Consider the following 24,773-nt stretch of genomic DNA (forward strand, 5'->3'; position numbering starts at 1 on the left):
AAGAACACACTGAAATAAGCCCATAATTCTAATCTTAAAATATCCCATTGCAAACAAAGTCTTAAAGTTATTTTCAAACACTAAACTTTAGTCTGATTCCTGTAGTCCATGAATTTTTCTTCAGCCGTACATGCTCTAATGAGACAGCAGATAATATATGTGTTTCTGACGGTCTGCTTAGATAGACATGTGGCAAGTGTTCATCAAATAACTAAAAATAACATACAGGTATATCAAAGAAAGGGCAAAGTATCTCCCTAGGGGTTGAGAGTATCCTGTAGGAAACCCTGAAGCTCAGCAGCAATTCCAAACAAGTCTCAGGTTCCATTTCTTTTTTCTTTTCTTTTTTTTTATATTTTATTTATTTATTCACGAGACACACACAGAGAGAGGCAGAGACACAGGCAGAGGGAGAAGCAGGGTCCATGCAGGGAGCCCGATGGGGGACTCGATCCCGGGTCTCCAGGATCACAACCTGAGCCAAAGGCAGACGCTCAACTGCTTAAGCCACCGTGATGTCCCTCATATTCCATTTCATGCAAAAATTAAGAGTCACTTGTAGCTTTTCAACTTTGGAAACAGTATTTTAGAGGAAATAGTAAAAAATCAAAATAGAAAACTCATTATCCAGTGTATTTCAACATCTGTGAGCAACTCAAGGAAATGCATCAGCTACGCTTCAACTATGAAGCAGGATGGTACTGTGGCAAGAAGGACTCTGATACTAGACGAGCTTACGTTCGAAATCCCATCCCCAGGTGGCTTTAAGAAAGATATTCACTCTAATCTCAAAAATGTCACTAATTTGTAGGGTTCATGTGAGGATCAAGAAAATAGATCATATCCCTGGTATGGTAAGACCCAGTAAGCCAACCCTAAGGCAGAGCTCACGCTACCAAGTACCTTCATCTCAGAGATGCTTGTGGGAAAGTGTTGAATGTGTACCAAACCATTGTTTTCAAAGTGTCCCTGGGAGACTTCTATCTCTTGAGTGTTTTTCACAGAAGCCGTCCTGACAGAGCTGGGGTGGTGGAGAAGAAAGGGGCAGGGGAAGGGATGTGGGCAGTTCAAAGCACACAGGTTCCAAGGCTATTTATTAGCTACTAGTCCCCTGTGGCTGATTTTACAGATCTGAGTACTGAGAAATATTATTTTCAAAAAAAGAATTCTATCATCAAAAAAAAAAAAATGATTTGCTAGATCCTCTAACATCAACAAAACCAACCATCATACTGCAACTTAATGTCTCTATTTGCCATCACTCTATACACGTAGCTTCATTTTTCCATCTCTGCCACCTTTTGACTCTGCTAAATTCGCTGCCAAATAATTCTGTTCATTTAAATGTGTGAGATTTTGGCAGTTATGACCTTGTAGAGACATGTATCTTATTACCCATTGTGTATAACAGAGTGACGAAAAGATTAGGCAAGGTGACCCACTCATTTTAATGACTGATTAAGGTTAGAAATGGTAAGTCAGTGCATAAACTCCCATGACATTTCTCCTGAGGTATATCAAAATGTGATATACTGCAGACAGAACACTGTTTAGTAAATTATGACTGTAAGTCTTCTCTTACAAAACTAAGACACTATCAACATAGAAAATTTAGCTGAAATTATTATACAATCTATAAAATGTTTTCATATGAATCAAATTGTGGAACCCAACATTTTGTTTGACTTTTAAACATCACACGCTCAGGGCAGGCCTGGTGGCTCAGCGGTTTAGTGCCGCCTGCAGCCCAGGGTGTGATCCTGGGACCCGGGATCAAGTCCCACGTTGGGCTCCCTGCATGGAGCCTGCTTCTCCCTCTGCCTGTGTCTCTGCCTCTGTGTGTGTGTGTGTGTCTCTTATGAAAAAATAAATAAAATCTTAAAAAATGAAAAAATAAAATAAACATCACACGCTCAGAAGAAAGCCAGGCACAAAGTCATGCGCCCCATGCACACTCCCTGCTGAATACACAAACACATTTAGTCTCTCCAGATAAGTATTTGAAGAAGATACCTTTATTTTAACAACCTGGCTACTAATTCCTGTTTAAACTCTGATATTTAAAAAAAATTTTTTAAGGATACACAGTTCCAAATGTAATAAGTTGACATAAAGACACATTTCTTTTTTTTTCTCTTTTTTTCTTTTTTTTTTTTAAAGACACATTTCTTAACAGCATTATTCATTCCGCATCCTTCTCTGTATAATGCTATTTGTTCTCTACATTCTAGAGTGGACAAGAGGACAGAACTGAGATCTAGTAGGTTCTTAAACTATTAAATCATACCTCACTAGGTTTTATAACAAAGGAGGCATGGTGTCTTATTCCAATCTTCAGATTAACTTAATGACAGAGGGCTTTATTTTTTACTGTATACATAGCATGTGTGTATTTTATGGAAGGAAGTCTGTATAGTGATTTACATCATCATCAGTGCAAAGTACCAGACTGAAGGTGGGATATGATATAGTCATAATTTTAAATACTATCAAATAGGTACTCTAGAGACTCTAAACTAAAATTCAATTAGTCGTTTTACAAAAGGCTGTTAAAAAAAAGCAGTTATAATTATAGTAGGTGATAAGTATATTGAGATGTCAATCATGATCCCCAATCTCAGATCTAGGACAGAACGTATAGTAAAATGGTCATGACTTTTATGTCATAAGCATAAAAGAGTATCTGACAGACAAGGTCACAGATACAGATATATTTGAGATCAAAGAATAATTTCTAGTTCAATGCAACATCTCTCATTTTCATTCCAGGCCTCTACAGAATAAAAGATTGAGATTAATTCAACAAGCAAAAGACAAAAGGGAGAGAAGGAGAGAGGGAGAGAAACCCTAAAGGGAGCCCATCTTGGTTGTATTAAAAACATTTACAATTATTTTTGAAATAAATAAGTGAAATCATTTATAAAGGCAAAAGCCAAATATTAATAATTATGTGAAGATCTTCAAGTTACAATAAAATCTGAACTGAATGCAATATTCCAGCAATGAAGTATTTGTTTCATTCAATTAAATTTTTAGCAGGAGAAAGAAAAACTTTTTTGTTTAATCCTTGACGAAAGTATTTAAAAGTACATTCTACAAGTTGACATTTCTGCCTATGTAAAATGAAACAGTGTCTTGGGACATGGAGGAATAAAAATACAGTTCATGTTCATGAAGAACTTATACTTTAGAGGAGAGAATGACACATCACGGATGATACTATAACAGCTACAAATGAAATGTGTACCAAGTACAGGGTAAAACATTCAGATATGAGGATAGAAGAAATATAAAAGTTCTAAGCCAATTAGAAAAGTCTTTCCAATGCAGATGGTACTTGAGTAGACACAGTAAGAATGGGTAAGAGTTTGAGGAGTGGACAAGTGGGCAGAGAACTGTCTAAGCAGAGGGAAGAGAACATACGAAGGTGCAAAGATGCTCAGAGACCACAGTGTCTTTGAATGTCAGGGCGCGGATACAGAATGGTGGGAAAGGGTTTGAGCCCATTTGAGATGTCCTATGATATATATTTTATTTTAATCTATGACATTTTTAGTTATTAGTTTAGTTTTCCCATAGCATCCCTGGGAGCACTGGCTTTAATCTGATTTTCTGCCAATTTTTAAAAAGATTTTATTTATTTATTTATTCATTCATTCATTCATTCATTCATTTTACAGAGTGAGAAAGACCGCACAAGCAGAGGGCAAGGGAGAAGCAGGCTCCCCACGGAGCAGGGAGTCTGATGCAAAACTTGATGCCAGGACTCTGGGATCATGACCTGAACTGAAGGCAAACGCTCAACCAACTGAGCCACTCAGGAGCCCTGCCAAGTTTTACTAATAAGTAAGACATATAGAGAAAAGTATCGAGCTCACATTTATACAGCCCAGTGATTCTTCAGTTTGGGCACGCCTGTGAAAACACCACCCAGACCAAGAAATACAGTATTACCCAACCAGAAGCTCCCATGCCACCTTCCAAGCACTAATAACCCCTCACCCCTGCTGGCCCCTCCAGCAAGTACATACTAGCCTGACTTCTAACACCATCAATAGTTTTACCTGTCTTTGAAATTTATATAAATTTATATAAATTTATATAAATGAAAACAGCACATATTCTTTTATGTCCACTTTCTTTCCTTCAAGGTAATGTTTGTGAAATTCACTCATATCATATATAGCAACAGCTCGTTGGCATACATTGTTGTGTAATACTCCCTTCGAGGAATGTATCACTACAAATGCATACTTATCCACTGCAGTGTTGACAGATACCTTTGGATGGTTTTCAGTTTGTACCTATTATGAGCACTGGTATGTCGTTTGGAGAATGACAGTACTTGATTCTGTGGGGCTTGTACCCTAGAATGGATTTACTAGGTCAGTAGGTTGTACAAAGTACATGCACAAAGTTATACTCTGACCAGTAGTTTATGAGAGTTTCATTTGCTCTACACTCTAAAAAACCTGAAGTTTTGATTTTCATCTTTCTGCTGAACATGTAGCAGTTTCTCATTGGTGTGTTGATTCACATATCCTTGGTGACTAAGTTGGGGAGGTGCTCATATTTTCCTGTGATTTCTGGCCATTATCCTAATACTAAATGGCCTAAATTGTTTGGCATACTATTTTTAATGCACTTAGCAATATATCTTTGAGAAATAATCTTCTTCTCTCCTCTTTCCTTGTCTTCTACCCATCTTCATTTTTCAGTTATCCTAACCTATTTGTCCACCCTCTCCTCCTTTTTACCCTCTATGTTTCCAGTCCAAAAAGGTCAATGTCATGGGACGCCCGGTGGCTCAGTGGTTGAGCATCTGCCTTCAGCCCAGGGTGTGATCCTGGAGACCCGGGATCAAGTCCCACGTCAGGCTCCCTGCATGGAGCCTGCTTCTCCCTCTGCCTGTGTCTCTGCCTCTCTCTCTCCCTCCGTCTCTCATGAATAAATAAGTACAATCTTTTTTTTTTTTAAAAAAAAAGGTCAATGTCCCAGTAACCGTCTAGAGAGTTCAATAGATCAAAAACAACTTTGCATCTGAGACCTAGCCTTCTTACTTGAGGGCTGCAAAATGCTTGATGGTGTTTGTCTGTTTATGAATGAAACAAGTAAGCATGCCTATTTATTTGAAAATAAATAAATCAGTCATAAAATTTTAAGAGGATAAATGTAAATGTCTCCTTTTATTAAAATTCATGAACAATGTGCTAAAGAAATATCCAAAGCATTTTAAAGAAATCTGTGAAACAAAATGGAAAAAAAAATGGCATCTAATCAAAAAAGAGACCAATAAAAGGAGACAGATGCACAAGGGTGCTTCGTTTCCTTTCCTTAAAGACCAAATGCAAGTCACACTGGGCAAAACTAAAGTAGCCATGACCTTTTCCCTCCTCTGCATGATTAATTACTTAATGTCCTATTAATTGGAAGACGTAGCTGAATTTCAAACACTTTCATTTTCTGTGCACATCACCCTGTACTGTAACTACCGATTAAGCTGTTCATCAAAGGTGAGCCAACAAGGTCACCTGAGCAGCGTCTCTTCAGCGATTCATTATCCATCTTCAATGGCAATTAACAATGGTAACATTTCCATAAATCAACATCCTTCTGATTATTCTCTGATTATAAACAGTCAAAATGTGTGCATCCCAGCCCACCCCTTTTAATTTTATATGAAAAAAATTCTAAATATACCACAGAGAAAGCTCAGGTGAAATATTACAGGAGTTTGTTCAATTAAAATGTATGAAGAAAATAAGGTTATGCACCTTTGAAAGAGAAATACAAACTTATGCACCAAACTAAATGGGCCTGCTGGCACCACAGGGGGCAAAGATAAGAAGCAAAGGCTGTCAACCACCTAGTACCAAGGTATTCCTCTGGAGAGAAAATTATGGCTCAGTTCAGCTTTGGAGATGACCATTTGCCTACTCAGCCATAGAAGTTGACAATTTTAAATGGAAAGCAGATTTAATTCACCTTACCCTCAACATACACATTACAGGGTGCACCAATAAAAATTTTTCAAAGGATATAGTTACTGTATCATAATTCAGAAGTGTAATTTTTTTAGGTTTGGTTTGGTTTGTGTACTTGCGATCTGTTGTTGTTTATTGTTGATATTTTAAGCTGTTTAGCTCTTTATATCAGATTAGTAAATTCAGAAATGCTATTGATAAAACTCGTTTCCTTGATTTACTTGAATTTACATTTTCATCTCCAATGGCTAGTCTAAAATTTCATTTCTAAAATTCACTCATTACAGGAAGGTGTTTCTGAATTTGTAGAAAATTAATTATAAAGTGTTTTTAAAATGTCATCATAAAAGTACTGAAAACGTGTTAAAACAGATTATTACTAATAGGTAATCAGTTTATCAATTATATGTGATTATACATAATTACATAATGATTATATAGTACTGCATAGCATATTAACACATTACATTGTATATTATATATATACGTGATTATATATAATGTATAGTTATAGGCTGCATTTACTTCTAAATATTGAAAGGAAAATAGTTCATGCTTTTTACTATTGTATTTTAATATTCCTGTTAACATTTTTAATTTTAATTTAACTTATTAAATTTAATTTAGTAAGTTATTGCTAAACATACATATGCAGAGCTTGGAATTAGTTCCAAATTAATATGTAGACTTGAAGGCACATATATTATTCTGATACTACTAATAAATGATAGCATTATAAAATGATATGTATATATTACTACTGTACATTAATGTGTTTTTCACAAGAGAAAACACAACTCAACCTGGCTTAACCAGTAAGAAGATGTATTATTTCACAAAACCAGAAATCAAAGGATATATGAAGGTCTAGGTAAAGAATGAACAGGGCTTAGCCCTAGTTGTCTAAAATTTTCCCAGAAAAGACCTTCTTCTCCATTTGACAATTTTGTCTCCAGGCTGCCTTTCCTCAGAGCCAATTGCATGCTTGAGAGCAGAGCAACAATGAGATAAGCATTCTCCCCATCATGGAATATAAATCCTTCCTTTCAGTCTGTTTGGACTAAATCTGTGTAATTTAACTGAATAGGTTTCAAGTAAGCTGATCCTACATTTTAGATTATTTTAAAAGGATTTTGCTTGTTCTGCTTTTATGCGTTTTTTTTTTCTTGGTTTTGTTTCCATTTTGCCTTTTTATTAAGTAAGAAAAAAAACCACACAAATACTTTTATCTATCCAGTCAGAGATAACAAAAACATAGTGAGCATTCTTGAAGAATACAGGATTATAGAAAAGTTTTTGAGGGAAAGGCAAAGACAACAATAAGGTTGTTGGATGTGGTCAAGTAACTTGACTACAGTCATTGACTGTAACAAATGATTGTTACACCTAAAGTAAGAAAATGCTACAAATTCCACAGCCATTCCGCCATCACTGGGTCAACCAAACGATTCTCACCTTGAGGCATCTCAGGTGGCAGGTAATGAGGTTCCTGGGCACTAACATGTACCCACTCAAAGTCATCATATAGATCCTGGTGGTAATCACAGGCCCCTGGACCATCATCAAAGGTACAGCCACCTAGAAGAAGAAAAGAAAGATTACCGTTGCATTCTACACAGGTTTGCTAATAATTGAGAATGTGCTGGAGAAGGAAAGATTTATACTGAACATACAATATGTCACTCTGGTTTGTTTGTTTTTTTAAGATTCTATTTATTTGAAAGAGAGAGAGGGAGAACAAGCACAAGCAGGGGGAGCAGCAGAGGGAAAGGGAGAAGCAGGTTCCCTGCTGAGCAGGGATCCCAATGCAGGGCTCCATCCCAAAAGCTTAACCCACTGAGCCACCCAGGTGCCCCATAATACGGCAATCAATGATAATTGATACTCCTGTATTTTACTATTCTTGTTAAATTTTCACATAAAATGAATTTCTCTTAGTGTCTGTTTGAATAGAAACCAGTTTGAGCCTCAAAAGGAAGACAGAGGCACAGATTTTGAAAGATTAAATACAGTAGGAGATACTTATATAGTGAAGCATTCCTGAAAAATACAAACCGTCTAAAATCTAAAGAGATTTTAACAACTTCAGTGGGGAGAAGGGGGGGGAAGGGAAAAAGTAAAAATTATCCTTTTTTTTTCAGTCTCCTTTTTTTTTTTTAATTTTTATTTATTTATGATAGGCACACAGTGAGAGAGAGAGAGAGAGGCAGAGACACAGGCAGAGGGAGAAGCAGGCTCCATGCACCGGGAGCCTGACGTGGGATTCGATCCCGGATCTCCAGGATCGCGCCCTGGGCCAAAGGCAGGCGCTAAACCGCTGCGCCACCCAGGGATCCCTCCTTTTTTTTTTTTTTTCAGAACATAAGTTCAAAAAGGTGAAGTTAATATTTAAGTCTTACCAAATACCTTGCTTGAAAAGCACACTTTGAAAGAACATTTCAAATAGCAAATGAAACATATAAAGCTTTATAGGGTCTATAAGTGTTTGAGGTCAGTGATACAGTCTTTCATACTTTATTTAGATTGCTTTCATACATACTTATGACTTAAAAGGAGGGGAAAAACTAAAATGTAAAACCGATCAGATTAGCCTATAATCACTCTCACCACTTCCATTTTATTTAATAACTTTTTTCTTTAATAAATGAAGGTAGCCTCTCCTTTATATCAGTCTTTTTCCTGTTTGTTTTTTTTCCCCCTGAGGGGTAATTTTATGACAGAAGTAGAATGATCACTTTTGCTTCTCAACCCATATATACAGGCACACAGAACTCAACATACTTCGTTTATTCAGCTCATGAAAATAAGAACTGGTCTGTATGTCTAATCTTGAAAGAAAATGGATTAGAACTAATGAAAATTCAGCAGCAGGTTTAATGAGAAAAACCAATAACCTGTCTCCTTTCAAGTAACTTATTTGTTTAGTTTCCATGGGGATCTTTGAAAAGAAATTCAGTGATTTCTCTGACCAAACAGCAGACTATGGAATGGTAAACTTCTGGCCTATAAATTCTTCTCTGTAAACAAGAAACTCATTTTTTTTTAAACAGAAATTTGTCAGCTTATATATGAATAGAAATTGCATTCCTCACCAATGACCGAGATAAGCCTGAATCACAGGCAAAGAAGGCAAGATCAGAGATGTTCAGATGACATTATGGCCCTAATAACCATTTCCCAAAGCAGAACATGTATGTGGACATCCTTGAATCATTCTTATGACTACATCAATCCTGTAGCATAATCACACTTCAGCAGCTTAAAAGCTTAATAATGTCTCTTAAATATGCCTAAAATAGCCTCTTTATAAATGCTTTCATGGAAAATGATGTACATCTTAATCAATGAAAAAAGGAAATGCATCTTCACATAGCAAGGGGAAAGTTTTTCTCAAAATATAATTTCCTATCACAAACCCCAAGTGACTTATTGCTTTGTAACACATGCGCTCAGGGCCCCCACTGCCCTTTATGACAGTGTTAGTGGACCCCGTATATAAATTTAAACTCCCAATGGAACCTACATTGACTCATTTGGAAGACAAATGACCTTAATTGCTGCCCTTCATATCCACTGTTAATTTTAGACTCCAGGATTCTGATTAGCAATAACCACTAGAAGTATCTGCACAAGAAAAGTGGGTCAACCCCTTCTATCTGTTGTTGCCTATCAATGCCATTATCATTCAAGAGTTTTGGAAATAGTTACTGGGTCCATTTGACTTGATTGATAAGAAATTTTTTAAAAGATGTTTTTTTATACTACAGCTCACAGTTAATTTTAATCTAAGAGGTACCATATATCTATTCACAGCACATAGGGCATATCAATAAATCTCTGATAAATGATTTTTTTAAGTCTTTTTGTATTTTATATTTCAAGGGTAAGTACTATTACTGTATACTGAACTAGATGACAGGAAACAAATAACTGTTCCTGGCCTGATAAATAGCATAGGGGCATAGACAGACATGGGGAGATATTTATATATATACAAAACACACTATATATATAGCATTAAGACCAAGGTCATAAAGCACACAAATGACAAATGAATTGGCTACTTACACTACGGTTGGTTAAAGAAGGCTCCATGTATTTAGGCTTATATGAGTAAAGATAATGCTGGGCTAGAATGGAGATGGCACTAAAACTAAAAACAAAGCAAAAGCAAAGGCATGCAACTTTAAAGAAACATGAGATTGCGGGGGATATCTCAAATATCCTCAAGAATTTCTGGGTTATGGGGGATCCCTGGGTTTAGTGCCTGCCTTTGGCCCGGGGCGCGATCCTGGAGTCCCGGGATTGAGTCCTGCGTTGTGCTCCCTGCATGGAGCCTGCTTCTCCCTCTGCCTGTGTCTCTGCCTCTCTCTCTCTCTCTCTCTCTCTCTCTCTCTGTGTGTGTGTGTGTGTGTGTCTATCATGAATAAGTCAATAAATAAATCTTTAAAAAAAGAATTTCTGGGTTATGAATATGAAAAGTATGTAGGGGACAAGACAGAAACAAAACTAAATGTATTTTAGATATAAAATGCTTAGATTTTATTCTGCAGTTGTACTGACGCCTTTAAAGGATTTTATCCAGTTGTAGGACAAATTCAAGCCATGCTAAAAATAACAGATAATAAGAATAATAAGAACTCTAGTAGTCACGTAGAGTTTATTTTTTTAAAGATTTATTTATTTATTTATGATAGAGATAGAGAGAGAGAGAGAGTGGCAGAGACACAGGAGGAGGAAGAAGCAGGCTCCATGCAGGGAGCCTGACATGGGATTCGATCCCAGGTCTCCAGGATCATGCCCTGGGCTGAAGGCAGGCAATAAAACCACTGAGCCACCCAGGGAACCCCTGTCATGAAGAGTTTAAAGATGGAAAATGAAGGTAGGGGGTTTGGTTCAACCTTACAACAGATAACACGTAATACATCTTGAGCTAATCCCATTATAAACAGTCCCTGTTTACAGTTTTCGGCTCACTCTTCTAACACATAGTCTTCTATAGACATGTTCCCAAGTTCAATATATCTTCACGTATACATAGCATTAAGATCTGCTTAAAGGAGAAGTATCTTTGAAAGATTCTACTTCATAAAAACATAACTCATGAAGTCAAAGTTTCCCAGAGCTAGACGGCAACATAAAAGGAGGCAAGATGTTCAAGAACTTTCGTGAGGTAGAGGGGATGAAAAATCAGCCAGGAAACCACTTACATTTCAGTTGTTGTATCTGCCACCAGCAAGATTACAAATGAGAATCCGCAAATCATGTCAGAGAAACAGCAATCACTAGTTCCTTGACCCTTGCAGGAAAATTGCTTCTTTTTTTTTTTTTTTTTTTTTGGAAAATTACTTCTGAAGAGCCATTTCACAGATTGATAATTCCTTCATTCCAACCCACCAGCTAAGGGACAGATCAATCATTGCAGCGGGCTGCTTCCACTATGGCCATCCACCTGTGGGGCTTTGCAAACTGTGCATCTGAAGATAAAAATCAAATTAATTTGGATTTGCCTGAATTTCTTTCCATTCCTAAGCCACTCACTGCAAGGAGTGGTGTAGGAAACATTAGTGGCCCAACCCCAAAACTGTATTGCCTAAACTTCCAGCATTTGGACTCTTGAGCATTTATCTAATGGACAAATGGCGGTAGACTCTATGAGAGAGCATGGAAATAGAGACCCTTTCTGCACAATCATGAAAGAAAGAATACTAAACTCAAAGCCTTTTTTTTTTTTTCCTCTCTTATTGGTCCAAATCACCATCTTATGTCATTTCCTTTCGGCATTCTCTTTATTTTTTTAATAAATTTATTTTTTATTGGTGTTCAATTTGCCAACATCTAGCATAACACCCAGTGCTCATCCCGTCAAGTGCCCCCCTCAGTGCCCGTCACCCAGTCACCCCCACCCCTCGCCCACCTCCCCTTCCACCACTCCTAGTTCGTTTCCCAGAGTTAGGAGTCTCTCAAGTTCTGTCTCCCTTTCTAATATTTCCCACTCATTTTTCTCCTTTCCCCTTTATTCCCTTTCACTACTTTTTATATTCCCCAAATGAATGAGACCATATAATGTTTGTCCTTCTCCGATTGACTTATTTCACTCAGCATAATACCTTCCAGTTCCATCCACTTCGATGCAAATGGTGGGTATTTGTCATTTCTAATGGTCTGAAGTCATTTTCAATAATCAGTGTTGGCTCAATTTTGAACAAAAGTTGGAGAAAAAATAAATTTCAAAATATTAAAAATAAATAAATTAAATTTTGAAAATACAATTTTAAAAACTGGAGAAAAATAGAAAGTCAGTTGGGCCCTGGGCAGCTCTGAACATTCGGTAGAGGACGTTCTTTTAAAAGATACTGGACAAGGGGCGGTGGAATGGTTCAGTCACTTTAGCGACCAAGTCCTTATTTCAGCTCAGGTCATGATCTCAGGGTCCTGTGCCCAATCCCCGAGTTGAGCTCCTTGCTCAGCGGGGAGTCTGCGTGAGGATTCTCTCTCCCAATTCCTCTGCCTCTCCTCATTCACTCTCGATCTCCCTCTTGCTCTCTCCCAAATAAATAAATAAATCTTAAAAAATAAAATAAATTAAAAGATATTGTACTAGGATATTCCACATTCCCCCATCCAGGGCACTTGTGCAGTCTTAATTTCCTGACTGAGTACAATAGCAAGAAACCTATAGAATTCTCTTTCATGGCTCTTTACTATATATAAAGAACAAGCTTCATTTAGTTGAAGACAGGGATTATTTTTCTTTATGTTTCCTTAAATAGTTTGAAATAACAAGGTTTTAAAAAGAGAAAACCTTCGACAAAATATGTTGGCAAATACAATATCCTTAGTGCATCTGTTTTATGATCTTGAAAAATGGACATTATTAATCTTTTCCAACTGTGAATTAAGCTGTGATATACGAATTGGCTCATGTAAGTGATCATCAACTTTGCGATGATCTTTCTTCTATTAAGAATGCACAGAAAGATCAACACGTGTTACATTAGGACACAGGCAATACTGAATTAAACTAACTTTGAACAGGTTATCCTTATCTATGCTAATCAGAAACCATAATACAAAAGTTTACTGGTATAATCCCCAAAACTCATAATATGGAAGCCAATACATTTCACCAAAAAATTCAAAAGAACAAAAAAGGAATTCATTACTAAATATCTTAGATACAATTCCACCTCTATACTGAGTCAATATAGTCTATTCCCAGAGGAACAGGTTATTGGAAAAAGGGTAAAAATTACTTTTATATAAAGTTCTTATTTCCTCTGAAATCTACTGGGTCATCTTAATGTTTTTGTTCTGTTTTCTTTCCTTTTCAACTTTATAGTTTTGGGAATACTGAAGGTAGAAAATAGGAATTAACAATGCCATGATCAATGTTCAGGTAGTTTATATCTGCTCTAAAAATAAGCAATGTTTTTTTCTCAATTTAAGTACTGAAATTCAAGCAAGAAAAAAAAATCCAAATAGATGCAAAGTTCAAATGCCTTTGTGGGCATAAGTTAGAGTCACTGGTCATAATACATTGCTCTGATCCAATACTACAGAGGATCTACTGAAGACAAATTAGGAAAGTCATGAATTAGAGTTGCTTCAAAGATAATCAATTCAGGGACGCCGGGTGGCTCAGGGGTTGAGCATCTACCTTCAGCTCAGGGCATGATCCCAAGTCCGGGGATCGAGTCCCACATCAGGCTCCCCGCAGGGAGCCTGCTTCTCCCTCTGTGTCTCTGCCTCTCTCTCCCTCTGTGTCTCTCATGAATAAGCAAATAAAATCTTAAAAAAAAAAAAGATAATCAATTCAGATTAAAAAAAGTCTTTTATCCTGCTAGTAACTAATTAGTATGTGAAAATACTATTTGAGCCTAGCTCTTTCATAAAGGAAAAGAACTTGAAACACATTTGTGGAAATCCAAACCCATCATTTATTGATAGATACAAATGATTCTTAATGATGAGAGAAGAGTTCATTTCAAACACACCCATAAATTATCTAATTGTTCATCCCTAACGTACCATTTCTAGCCAAGAATATATGTTTAATATATATAATCCAACATTATTTAGCTCCTAAGACTTCTATTCAAATTGTCTATGATTCAAAGCAAATGCTATCCTCCATCTGACTGAACCATCTTCCTTTAATAAGACTGAATTAGCCAGAATAGAAAATACACCCAAATTCCCTCCCCTTCATCCTTGCAGAAACAGTATTAAAATCTCCTAAACTTCAACTGGTAAAACTTAAGGAATTTCAAGGAACCACCATGTAGGTAGTAGAAGAGAGACTGTTTCTAGACATAGCAAGAAGCAAGCGCTAAACACATACACAGCTTTGCTATTTTTCTTCTTTGAGTTTCAATCTCCATCCCAGTAAAAACAAGACGGTAATAGCAACAGTGCAGTTAGTTGTATGGGTATTAATGATATGCATGTAAAGCCCTAACGTTCAAGTTTTCTTAACAGTAGCCTTATCTTCTCGTGTTCCATTCTTTTTTTTTTATTTCATTTATTTATTCATGAGAGACACACAGAGAGAGAGAGAGAGAGAGAGAGGCAGAGACACAGGCAGAGGGAGAAGCAGGCTCCCTACGGGGAGCCCAGATGTGGGACTCGATCCCAGGACCCTGGGATTACAACCTGAGCTGAAGGCAAATGCTCAACCACTGAGCCACCCAGGCGTCCCTCTCATGTCCCATTCATGACAGTTCATTATCTATATACACTATACCAATGCAAACCTATGCACCTATCCAAGCACTAAAGCCTAAGTGAGAAACTTAAGGTTTCCTTATAATTTACCCAAAAAGTCTAAAGCATTTCCATAAAGGCAATATTATATTACCATCAGCAGATATACCCTCAGTTAGCAAATACTTCCTTTAGTTCAGGGGTCAACAAATTTTACCTGTAAAACACAAGTTAATAAATATTTTTGGTTTGCAGGCCATACCATTTCTTTTTCTTCTAAGATTTTATTTATTTGCGAGAGACAGGGGGAGCACAAGCAGGGGGAGAGGGAGGGGGAGAGGAAGAAGCAGACTCCCCACTCAGTGGGGAGCCCAACGTGGTGCTCAATCACAGGACCCTGCGATCACGACCTGAGCCAAAGCCAGACACTTGACCAACTGAGTCACCCGGGCACCCGCAGGCCATACCGTTGCTGTCACAACTATATGTCATTGAGGCAAGAAAGCAGCCACAGAGAATGCCCAACAGATGGGTATGGCTGTATTCAAATTAAATTTCTATTTACAAAAACGGGAGGCACACTGGATTTGGTCGGAGGGCCATAGTTCACCAAACCCTGGTTTAGATCAATCTCATCTTAAGTATTCTTGAAAATTATAGGTATATATGGTCTGGTTAAAAGCTGACAACCAAGGGCCTTTCACTTCTGCACCACCTCCACAGGATTCAATTCCTTCCCCCATATACTAAGACAAGGTGCAGCATCCCCAGCCAGGAAAGCGAACTGGGCAGTCTGAATTACAGACCGCCATCTGAACCAAATCGGATGACGTGGTGGGCAGAGATTCAAGTCCAAAAGTGAGAATGGGGAAATGCAAAAGAAACCCTCCAGGTCCTCTAATCTGGGAACACAAAGGGAAATAAATGTTAGACATCATGACTCAGCACATACATGCACGCATGCACGCACATGTCCACGCACAGTATGTGTGAACAACCCACATTCCTTCAACACATTCGTTATCTCATTCCATGGATCACTAATCCAGTGCTCTTTCCATAAATGAAATAAACTGAAGAGTAGTTGTATGAATCAGGGGGGGTAAATACGAGGAATATATTAACGAAAAGCACCTCACAGTAGGAAAAAAAAATAATAATAATTAAATTGCCCAGTCACAGAGCAAGAAACTGCCACGATCTGAACCTGGGCACTGTGGGTTCTTTACCCGTATCCCCTACACTACGTGGCTCCTCAAAATCAGAATCATCCGGTACATCTCCCTCAAAAGGTCTTTTTCCCTCACGGAGTTACTCAACACAGAGCACACCGCCTACCCCACCGAGCGGAGGGCATGCCAGTCTCCATCATCCATCCCTCGGGAATAAAACATAAGTGAACTTTGAACCACACGACACATCAAAGTCTCTGAGACGTCATGCCACAGGTAGGAAAGGGTCTTCAGTGGGCAAAGCTGTAACAGCCTCACTGATTAAGTGGTAGTAACTCTGGCAAAGAATTTTATTCAAATAGGGTGACTGAAGGCTGAGAATTTGTATGTTTTTAACACTGTCCTATCATCCTTGCTTGAAAACCTTTACTTTTCACCTCATCTCCCCCAAAACATGCATAAATAAGTAGCTTTTCAATCTTTGAAAACATTAAAATAACGTAAAAGCAATTTGTTCTGGCAAGTTCTACAGTAGTCTTCACATTAAGCCTAGTTTTAAAACCAGGTGTTTTTTCCCCAAGATCATTAATGTATTTACACAAGTTTCTCTTCCTATTTTTTCGTCCTTTTATCTATTCCAGTAAAATTTCATCTTTTCTGCTTAGCGCTAGGTACACAATCTAGACAAACCCACTGAACAAAGTAATGGAGAGTAAATGTACTGAAAAATAAAATTCCCAACTGAAGCCATATTTACATTTCGGTAAAATTGGAAAACTACCCAAGCTCACACTTAAACATTTCTTTGTTTTGTTTTGTTTCTCATGAAGAGCTTCCTGGTGGGCTCAACTTTGCCCAAATCAGACACAATCTGGCTCATATTTCAGCCATTGCTCTTGACTTTCAGTTCAAGCATTGTGGGTAATAGACCACTTTTCATTTCTGAAGGGAGTCCTGTAAAATGCTGAAGCCATGTAAAATGGAATTCCACGACCCATCCTCCTAGAGGAAGGGTAAAAATCTGCTTTGAGGCTTTGAATTTAAAGATTTACATCAGATTGGCAAAGGGACCTTATATATACTCAAGTGCGTTCTAAGAAGGTCAACAATTCATTTTGTAAGACTTTGAGATACACTTCAAGAAACTGATAATCAACTAATTTGGTAAGTAATTAAAATGCATCTCAAAAGTATTTTTTTCATCAATACAAAGCCCCTTGCCTACCAGAATGTTTCTAGACTTGGTGTAATGTGTAAGGCATAGAAGCCAACGTTTGGGTTTCCCAAACCCAAACATTCATTCATTCATTCATTCATTCATTCATTCATTTATGTGAGGGGCGGGGAGGAGCACAGGGAGAGGGACCATCAGACTCCACTCTGAGTGCGAGCCCCGTACGGAGCTCCATCTCACAACCCAACATCATGACCCCAACACCATGACCCGAGCCAAAATCAAGAGTCACATGTTTAACCAAGGGAGCCACCCAGGCACCCCACGTTTTCCATAGTTCCTAAAACACATTCTTAAAAGTCAAAATTATGTTTCTTTCTGGCACTACCTTTATTTAGAAAAGGGAAGTTGGATGTCATCATTTCAATCAGTATATGAACTACTGATACTGGATGTATTAACCAGTTCCTCCCACTCTGAGCATCGTTCATACAGTCGGCTGGGCCTCTTGCCAGATTCTGCAGCAAACAAGCCACTCACACAAACCACAAGCAAATCATTCCTTTAATGTTGAATGATGTCAGAAACCATATGGCCAGGAATCTCAGCCCCCTTCCTCATAAAGTAAGCATTCCAGGCTTTAACCAAAAGTCTGCTGCAAATTTTACTACAGTCTTTAAAAGCATCAACTTCTAACCAAACCAGTGCTGCAGCCTGAGTCACGCTGACTTCCTCTTCTCCAGGTTCCTTTCTCTGGAGAGTGCAAGTGGTTACCATTTAGTGGCATCACCACATAAAACATGGATTTCTCAAGTAGCAAAATAATGCTGCTACTCATAGACATTTAAGTGGAATGAAAGTCAATGGTCACTCTGACCAAATGGAGAATTTTGTTTTGTTTTGTTTTGTTTTGTTTTAAGATCTCATATCAAGGCGCCTGGTGGAGGGGGGGTGGTGCTCAGCCAGTTAAAGCATCTGCCTTGGGCTCAGGTGATGATCCTGGGGTCCTGCGATGGAGCCCCACGTCAGGTTCCCTGCTCAGCGGAGAGTCTGCTTCTCCCTCTCCTTTGTCCCTGCTCTTGCTTGCTCTGGCTCACTCTCTCGTGCTTGTGCTTTCTCTCTCTCAAAATCTTAGAAAAAAAAAAAAAAAGTCACTTATTCATTTGAGAGGGAGAAGAAGAAGAAGCCTCCTTGCTGAGCAGGGAGCCCAAGGTGAGGCTCGACCCCGGGGCCCCAGATCATGACCTGAGCCACAGGCAGATGCTTAAACAGACTGAGCCACTCACGTGTCCCAAAGGAGAGAGCCTTAATTGGGAAAATATTGAGCAAGGTTTTATATAAGGCCTCACCAAGATCCAAGCCTGCCTGTATCTTCATTTTCTCATCTCTATACCAACAAAAAACCCAATTTGGCCTCACTACCCCACCTCTACTTCCACTTACTACATAGGAATGCTGTGTCAATTAATCTGAAAAATCTCTCCACAATATTCTGTGGCATTAAAGCTAAGGGCTCTACACATCGAGGGTATCATTAAGTTGGAATCTTAGTTAGCAAAACATCTAGGTGAGATCTTTATTCTTTGTTTCACACTGACATGAAATTTTTAGAGTTACATGACCAATACTTTGGAGGATTAGATGGGGAAGATGAGCTTACAACAGTATCCCATCATTCATGGGCTTTTGTGAAAAGATAGAGCTGCTCTGTGATTGTAATTCAGCTGGATGTCAGAAATTCATGCTACCACTGGCTCTACTCCCCAGTAGAACCCCCAAAATGTAAACTACCACGATCCAACCACTCTTCTATAACAGAAATATTTTAAAGATGTTGACTCTGCCTCTATTAGAATTTCCTATGAAATTCAAAACTATTAGAAAGTGTTTTGGTGCAGAAAAGAGGGCTGGGCCTGCAAGAATAATCTAATAGAGATAAAACGTTAACTTTCTTTTGTTGCAAACTCTAGGCATATCGGGGGCTCCTGGTGCCCGTGAACAGTAGATCCAATACCCTCAGACTGCCAGTGGCCTTGTCTCACCATGTTCAGATCAGCGGAAGCTTTACACCCTATTATTTAACATTCTTATTTTAATTTTTCCTCCAGTTCTTGCTCTGAAACAAAATGACTGACTTTAAATCTATCCAACTGTACAGTTTACTGATTAAAGGCAAACACATTTCTTCTAAATGAAACACAAACACCTGGAAATTTCTAATTTCAAATAGGTGAGGGTAAGAAACTGGCCAATAAAGATTTGAATAAGAGATTAGAAGCACTGTGACGACAGTATTTGAAGTCTGGGATCTGCTGTCCAGTAGGACAGCTTTCCTGTCTCACTTTTCACCTCAAGCCATAGCTTATATTTTGGAATTTTCAAATCTCTAAAAATAGATAAAATAAAAGGCATTATTACAATATGGCCACTAGCAAATAACTAGTAAAAACTAATTGTCCCTACATTAACTTCCCGAAAAACTTAAGCAAAGCCTGTCACACTCACTATTCAACTAAAGGCAAATTACAAGAAAAGGGAGCATTTATTTGGCCATAGCATTTGCAAAATATCAAAGGACTGACAATATCTAGGACTGATAGTACATGGGGTAACAATAGGGAGGCAAATGGCACTTTCTTTGGGGAGGGAGGAAATTTGGTTTTATTTATCAAAGTTGTTCATCACTTGCCCTTTATTTTTTTTATCACTTGCCCTTTAAACCAACAATTATACTCCTAGAAATTTACCCTACATAAATGTTCACATATGTTCAGTCCTGAGTCCTACAAATAAAACCCAGACTACCAACTCCCCCTAAAACCAAAAACAAATGATCTGCGGGCTTCTCAATGAGCCCCAAAGACAACAAGACTACCTCCAAGCCTGAAGGGCACTTCCAGCAATGGTGCTTGCAAATAAAATCCCAAACTTTGGACGAATGAACACTAGTAAGTAAGGCATTATCATCATTCGTTCACACAGGGAACCAAAATGTTCAACCTTATCAACTGGTAAAGATAAAAACAAAGCAAACTTTAACAAGCAATACAGAATTTAGCAATCATCTAGCAAATGTTAAGACAATAAAACTAACCAAAAATATCAGAGGCAAGGAAATGTTGAATCAAGTGCACAAATGGAAAGAAGGGAGGTGTCATAGGAGATCAATGATATAAAAGTAACCCTCCCTAGCTACCAGTTTTCACCTGGCTATTTAAGCACATTGGGAAAAACAAACACTGGGTAATTACTTATGAGAAGTAACATTTTATGATAAACCATTCAAGATAAGATTGATTACAGCAATAGCATTGTAAGGCAGCCAAAAATAAAATCATCTAAAAGAATGGCTTTGAGTATAACTTCCTGGTATTTCCCTGACATCTAATAACATCACTTAGCTCCTTTTCACTTACCATTTCAGCAACTTCAGGCCTCATCTGAAAGTACAACCAGGATGCAAAACAGATTAGGGCATAATCGAGAGCTAAACATGTCAAAAGCATTTCTGATGCTACTTTATCTGCAAAGGATAAGTTTGTGACGTCGTCAGAGAATGCATTTATGGACATGTTTCCACAGGAAATGCTTGGACCATGATTGGGATGATCTAGCTACTACTCATAATGTTATTTAAATCAAAATTTTTCTAATAATCTATAAAATCTAATACAATAAATAGCAGGGTAATTGGATAAAATAAAACCTATTCCTAGAAATAGCACTTTCAATTTGTGGAACATAATAGAATCAGCCAGAGAAATCACGTGACACATTTATCAGGGGAATAGAAAAACATCCTCCAACTTCAAGTACTTTCCTAAGTCCTCTTATCTCTCAATTTCATGTTAACTTTTAGTCTACAATTGGGATGTTATGGGAATTTTTACTTAGATCAATATGATGCACAAAGGAAATAGGGCATGAGGATCATGGCACAGAGCAACAATCAACTGAAACTCTTGGTAGTTGTATTTGACTGAGATTCTTCTGGGAGATACTCTCCAGAGTAGATAGTAACAGGAAGAAGGGCTGCTGGATTACAAAAAATAGGTGACAGGGGCGCCTGGGTGGCTCAGTTGGTTAAGCATCCGCCTTTGGCTCAGGCCATGATCCTGGGGTCCTGGGATCGAGCCCCACATTGGGCTCCTTGCTCAGCGGGGAGTCCTTCTCTCTCTGCCTCTCACCCGGTTTGTGCTCTCTCTCTCTCTATCTCTCAATAAATAAATAAAGTCTTCAAGAAAGAAAAAGAAGAAAGAAAGAAAGAAAAGAAAGAAAGAAAAGAAAAGAAAAGAAAAGAAAAGAAAGAAAGAAAGAAAGAAAGAAAGAAAGAAAGAAAGAAAGAAAGAAAGAAAAGAAAAGGAAGAAAGAAGAAAGAAAAAAGAAAAGATGAAAAGAAAGAAAAGAAGAAAAGAAAAGAAAAGAGAAAAGAAGAGAAGAGAAGAGAAGAAAAGAAAGAAAAGAAAAGAAAAGAAAAGAAAAGAAAAGAAAAGAAAAGAAAAGAAAAGAAAGAAAAAGAAAAAATAGGCAATAGAGACCTGGAGCAATGAAAGCATCTCTTGGGGAAGCACAAGAAGGGGAGAGGTCAGGGGCTGGGTTAAAGACTAAGAGTCCAAGGGCTTGGAAGGTAGGAGTCAGAGATCACTGAGGCGAGGCCTAAATGGAGAGTGAATAGAGTCTGTGACCTACTCAATCTAAATGGCGAAGCCATAATCCAGGTATAACTGGCAAGCCACCCATGATATCATGAATTGTGTAAAGTCAAGGATTATAAGAACTGCCTGTATATACACAGCAGGTTTTCAGATAAGTGAGAGGCATTCAGATTCTTGCTCAACAGGTTTCAACCTCCACCCTGTTAAGGACTGCCCATATCTAAAAGGCAATGTGTGAGGTTAGGATCCTTCTTCCTGCTGTGATCAGATGAACTAGCAAGTATGCCTCCCACCAAAGGAGAATCACCCATTTATAGGACTCTATGGCCCACCTCCACCCGTCCCCTAAGTAATCCACAAAAGCAATTGGCTACGTTTCATGTTGGGCTTTTTTTTATTTTTTTTTGGGGGGGGGGGCGATTTGTTTTTCACATATTTGAGGCATCTTATAAAGCCAGACAAAAGGACTTCTTTTTGCTGCGGAAATACTGGCAATAACACGGTCATGTGTTCAAGAAAAGTCATTTCTACCAAAACATCAAAAGGCATTAAAAGTTAGTGACTGGGGCAGCCCAGGTGGCTCAGTGGTTTAGCACCACCTTCAGCCCAGGGCCGGATCCTGGAGACCCAGGATTGAGTCCCATGTCAGGCTCCCTGCATGGAGCGTACACCTCCCTCTGCTTATGTCTCTGCCTCTCTCTCTCTCTCTCTCTGTCATGAATAAATAAATAAAATCTTTAAAAAAAAAAAAAAAGTTAGTGACTGGTCATGTGGGCCTCCCTCCCACCACACTGCAGCGACGTCTACAAAATACAGTCTTGAGCTGGGAGGTATGTGTGATTTCTTTAAGAGCACAGAAGCTCATTGAGTGAACGGCTATCAAATCTGATTCGGTGGCATTAATTACACCTCCAAGGGTGAAGTGAGAATTGTGTGAGTGAAGGAATAAAATTTTATAGTACTGTAAAACACTGGTCTGGAAGTCTCAAGGGAAGGGAACTGCAGGGTAAGTCATTGAAGGCAGGAGAGTTGACTTCCTGCCCAATCACTAACTTGGCTGAGCCTTCGGTGGTAAAACTTTCTTCCCAGCCTTAAATTTATAATCACAGTAACCACCACGGCCCCCAAAGAAAATCAAAGGAACACACTCCTCTTCTTAAGCATTTAAGATACAAAGTAAATCTCTCCAAGGACCCAGGGTGCCAGGCGTATCATCGTGCCTTTTCCAAATCTCAACGTTGCCATGGAGAAAAGTCAGATCTAAGCCAGTCAACACTACTGCAGACATTGTACACACCGGAACATACAAATATGTGTTTTCATTCAGAGAAAGGAAAAGGAGATTTTTTTTAAAGTCTCCACTCTTAAATTGAAAGCAGTTTTATTTCAGTTGTAGGATCCAATCTATTCTTTACATACGGGCGGCTTCAAGTAGATATAAGTACCAGCAGACCACGGCATGTGTCATTTGGTATGCGGTTGTGCAATTACAACCTTTAGATGCACTGGAATTCACAAACAAGACTCGGAAAGGCTTTGTGAACCTCGGAGGGGATTAATGAAAACATCTGGTCAGAATATAAAGTATATCAACAAACGGTTATTATTAACACAAAAATATATTTAACACAGTTCACGGCATATCATACTCAAACATTCGTATTTTTTTTAATTAAAAAAAATACAAAAAAAATCATATATATTCTCACCCAACCAGAGGGAGATGAGCAGTGCCAACATTTTGGTGCATTTCTTACGAGGCTTCCCAAGGCCGTATCCTCTTATTGTGTATTGATAACATTTAGGAAAGCCACTCACTCTTTTAAAATTTGCAAGTACCCAATCATTTTGATGTTACAAGGGCTTCTAAGTATAAACTCATAATGTCTAAATAATGCTAAGTGCGTTCTCCTTTGTGTGTATTATTATCTAAATCCGTAAGAATCTCTAAAACAGTATGGGTAATGGTGATATTGAACAGATGCTAATTTATTAATGCTCCTCCAGTGAGCTGGAGCGTTACCCTTTCAGTGGGTCACTACCTCTGTCCACTCCTCTTCAGTGCTATTCTGGTCAGGGGGATATTCTTTAGGCACCAGGCATGAGTAGTGATAAAAGCTGTTAGCAGAAGTGAGAGGTAGGGAAGGATGGTGCTGTCACCGCAGCAGGAGGAAACTACAGACACCATAGCAGCTCATGAGGACTGAGCGGCCACCACGTACCAGGCACTGCTCCAAGAACTTCATCCGAAGTAATTCCCATGATCCTCAACTAAGACCTAAAAAGGTGGCATTATTATTACGCCCATTTTATAGATGAAGAAACTAAGGTAAGCTCACAGTTGACCTGAGCTTATGTGATCTGTTCAAGTCTCACTGCTAGCAAGGCACCAACGTAGGATCCAAACCCAAGCAAAGTGGACGCTTCTGAACTTCCTTCAAATGGATGGAGGTAGTAACAAGCACTTTAAAGGGAAGAGGAGCACTGAGCTCGAGGAGCAGAGCAACAAGCAAAGCTGGGTAGGACCAGATCAAAAGTGCAGACTGGACAAGCAGCCACCAACTGAGGGCCGGACACCACCGCATCCTCCACGTGCCAGATGGACGCGAGATGCGAGTGCATGCACAAACTGTGGCAAATCCCAGGAGTTTCCCTAGGAAAAGCAGATTTCTTTTTTTTTTTCTTTATTTATTTATGATAGTCACACAGAGAGAGAGAGAGAGAGAGGCAGAGACACAGGCAAAGGGAGAAACAGGCTCCATGCACCGGGAGCCCGACGTGGGACTCGATCCCGGGTCTCCAGGATCGCGCCCTGGGCCAAAGGCAGGCGCCAAACCGCTGCGCCACCCAGGGATCCCGGAAAAGCAGATTTCATGCTCCAAACACCCCAAGGAGTTGAGCAATGGCTTCTTCTTGGGTCAAGCCGGTGAATTTTAGATAAGCAATGGGCACTGGCCCTGGGTCAGCCCCTTGTCCCCGATCCTTCTCCTGGAGAGGAGGAGGAGGCCTCGTCTCATTCCAGCAGCTGTGTCTCAGCTGTCTACTGCCCTCCATGCCTCCAGCAGGAATGTGGACATCCTTT

General features: G+C 38.8%; 1 protein-coding gene across 7 annotated transcripts in view; it reads right to left on the reverse strand.

The window, feature by feature from the left end:
- PTPRK (protein tyrosine phosphatase receptor type K) overlaps positions 1-24,773 on the reverse strand; it is a 548,248-nt gene that overhangs the window by 414,749 nt on the left and 108,726 nt on the right. For all 7 annotated transcript variants that reach the window (XM_035699505.2, XM_025422992.3, XM_025422993.3 and 4 more), the window contains exon 2: positions 7,440-7,562. In XM_035699505.2, the coding sequence (XP_035555398.1) occupies positions 7,440-7,562 (123 nt within the window). The remainder of the gene's footprint in view (positions 1-7,439; positions 7,563-24,773) is intronic.

The sequence above is a fragment of the Canis lupus genome, chromosome 1 (genome assembly GCF_003254725.2).
Source record: "Canis lupus dingo isolate Sandy chromosome 1, ASM325472v2, whole genome shotgun sequence".
In the NCBI taxonomy this organism is placed as follows: domain Eukaryota; kingdom Metazoa; phylum Chordata; class Mammalia; order Carnivora; family Canidae; genus Canis; species Canis lupus.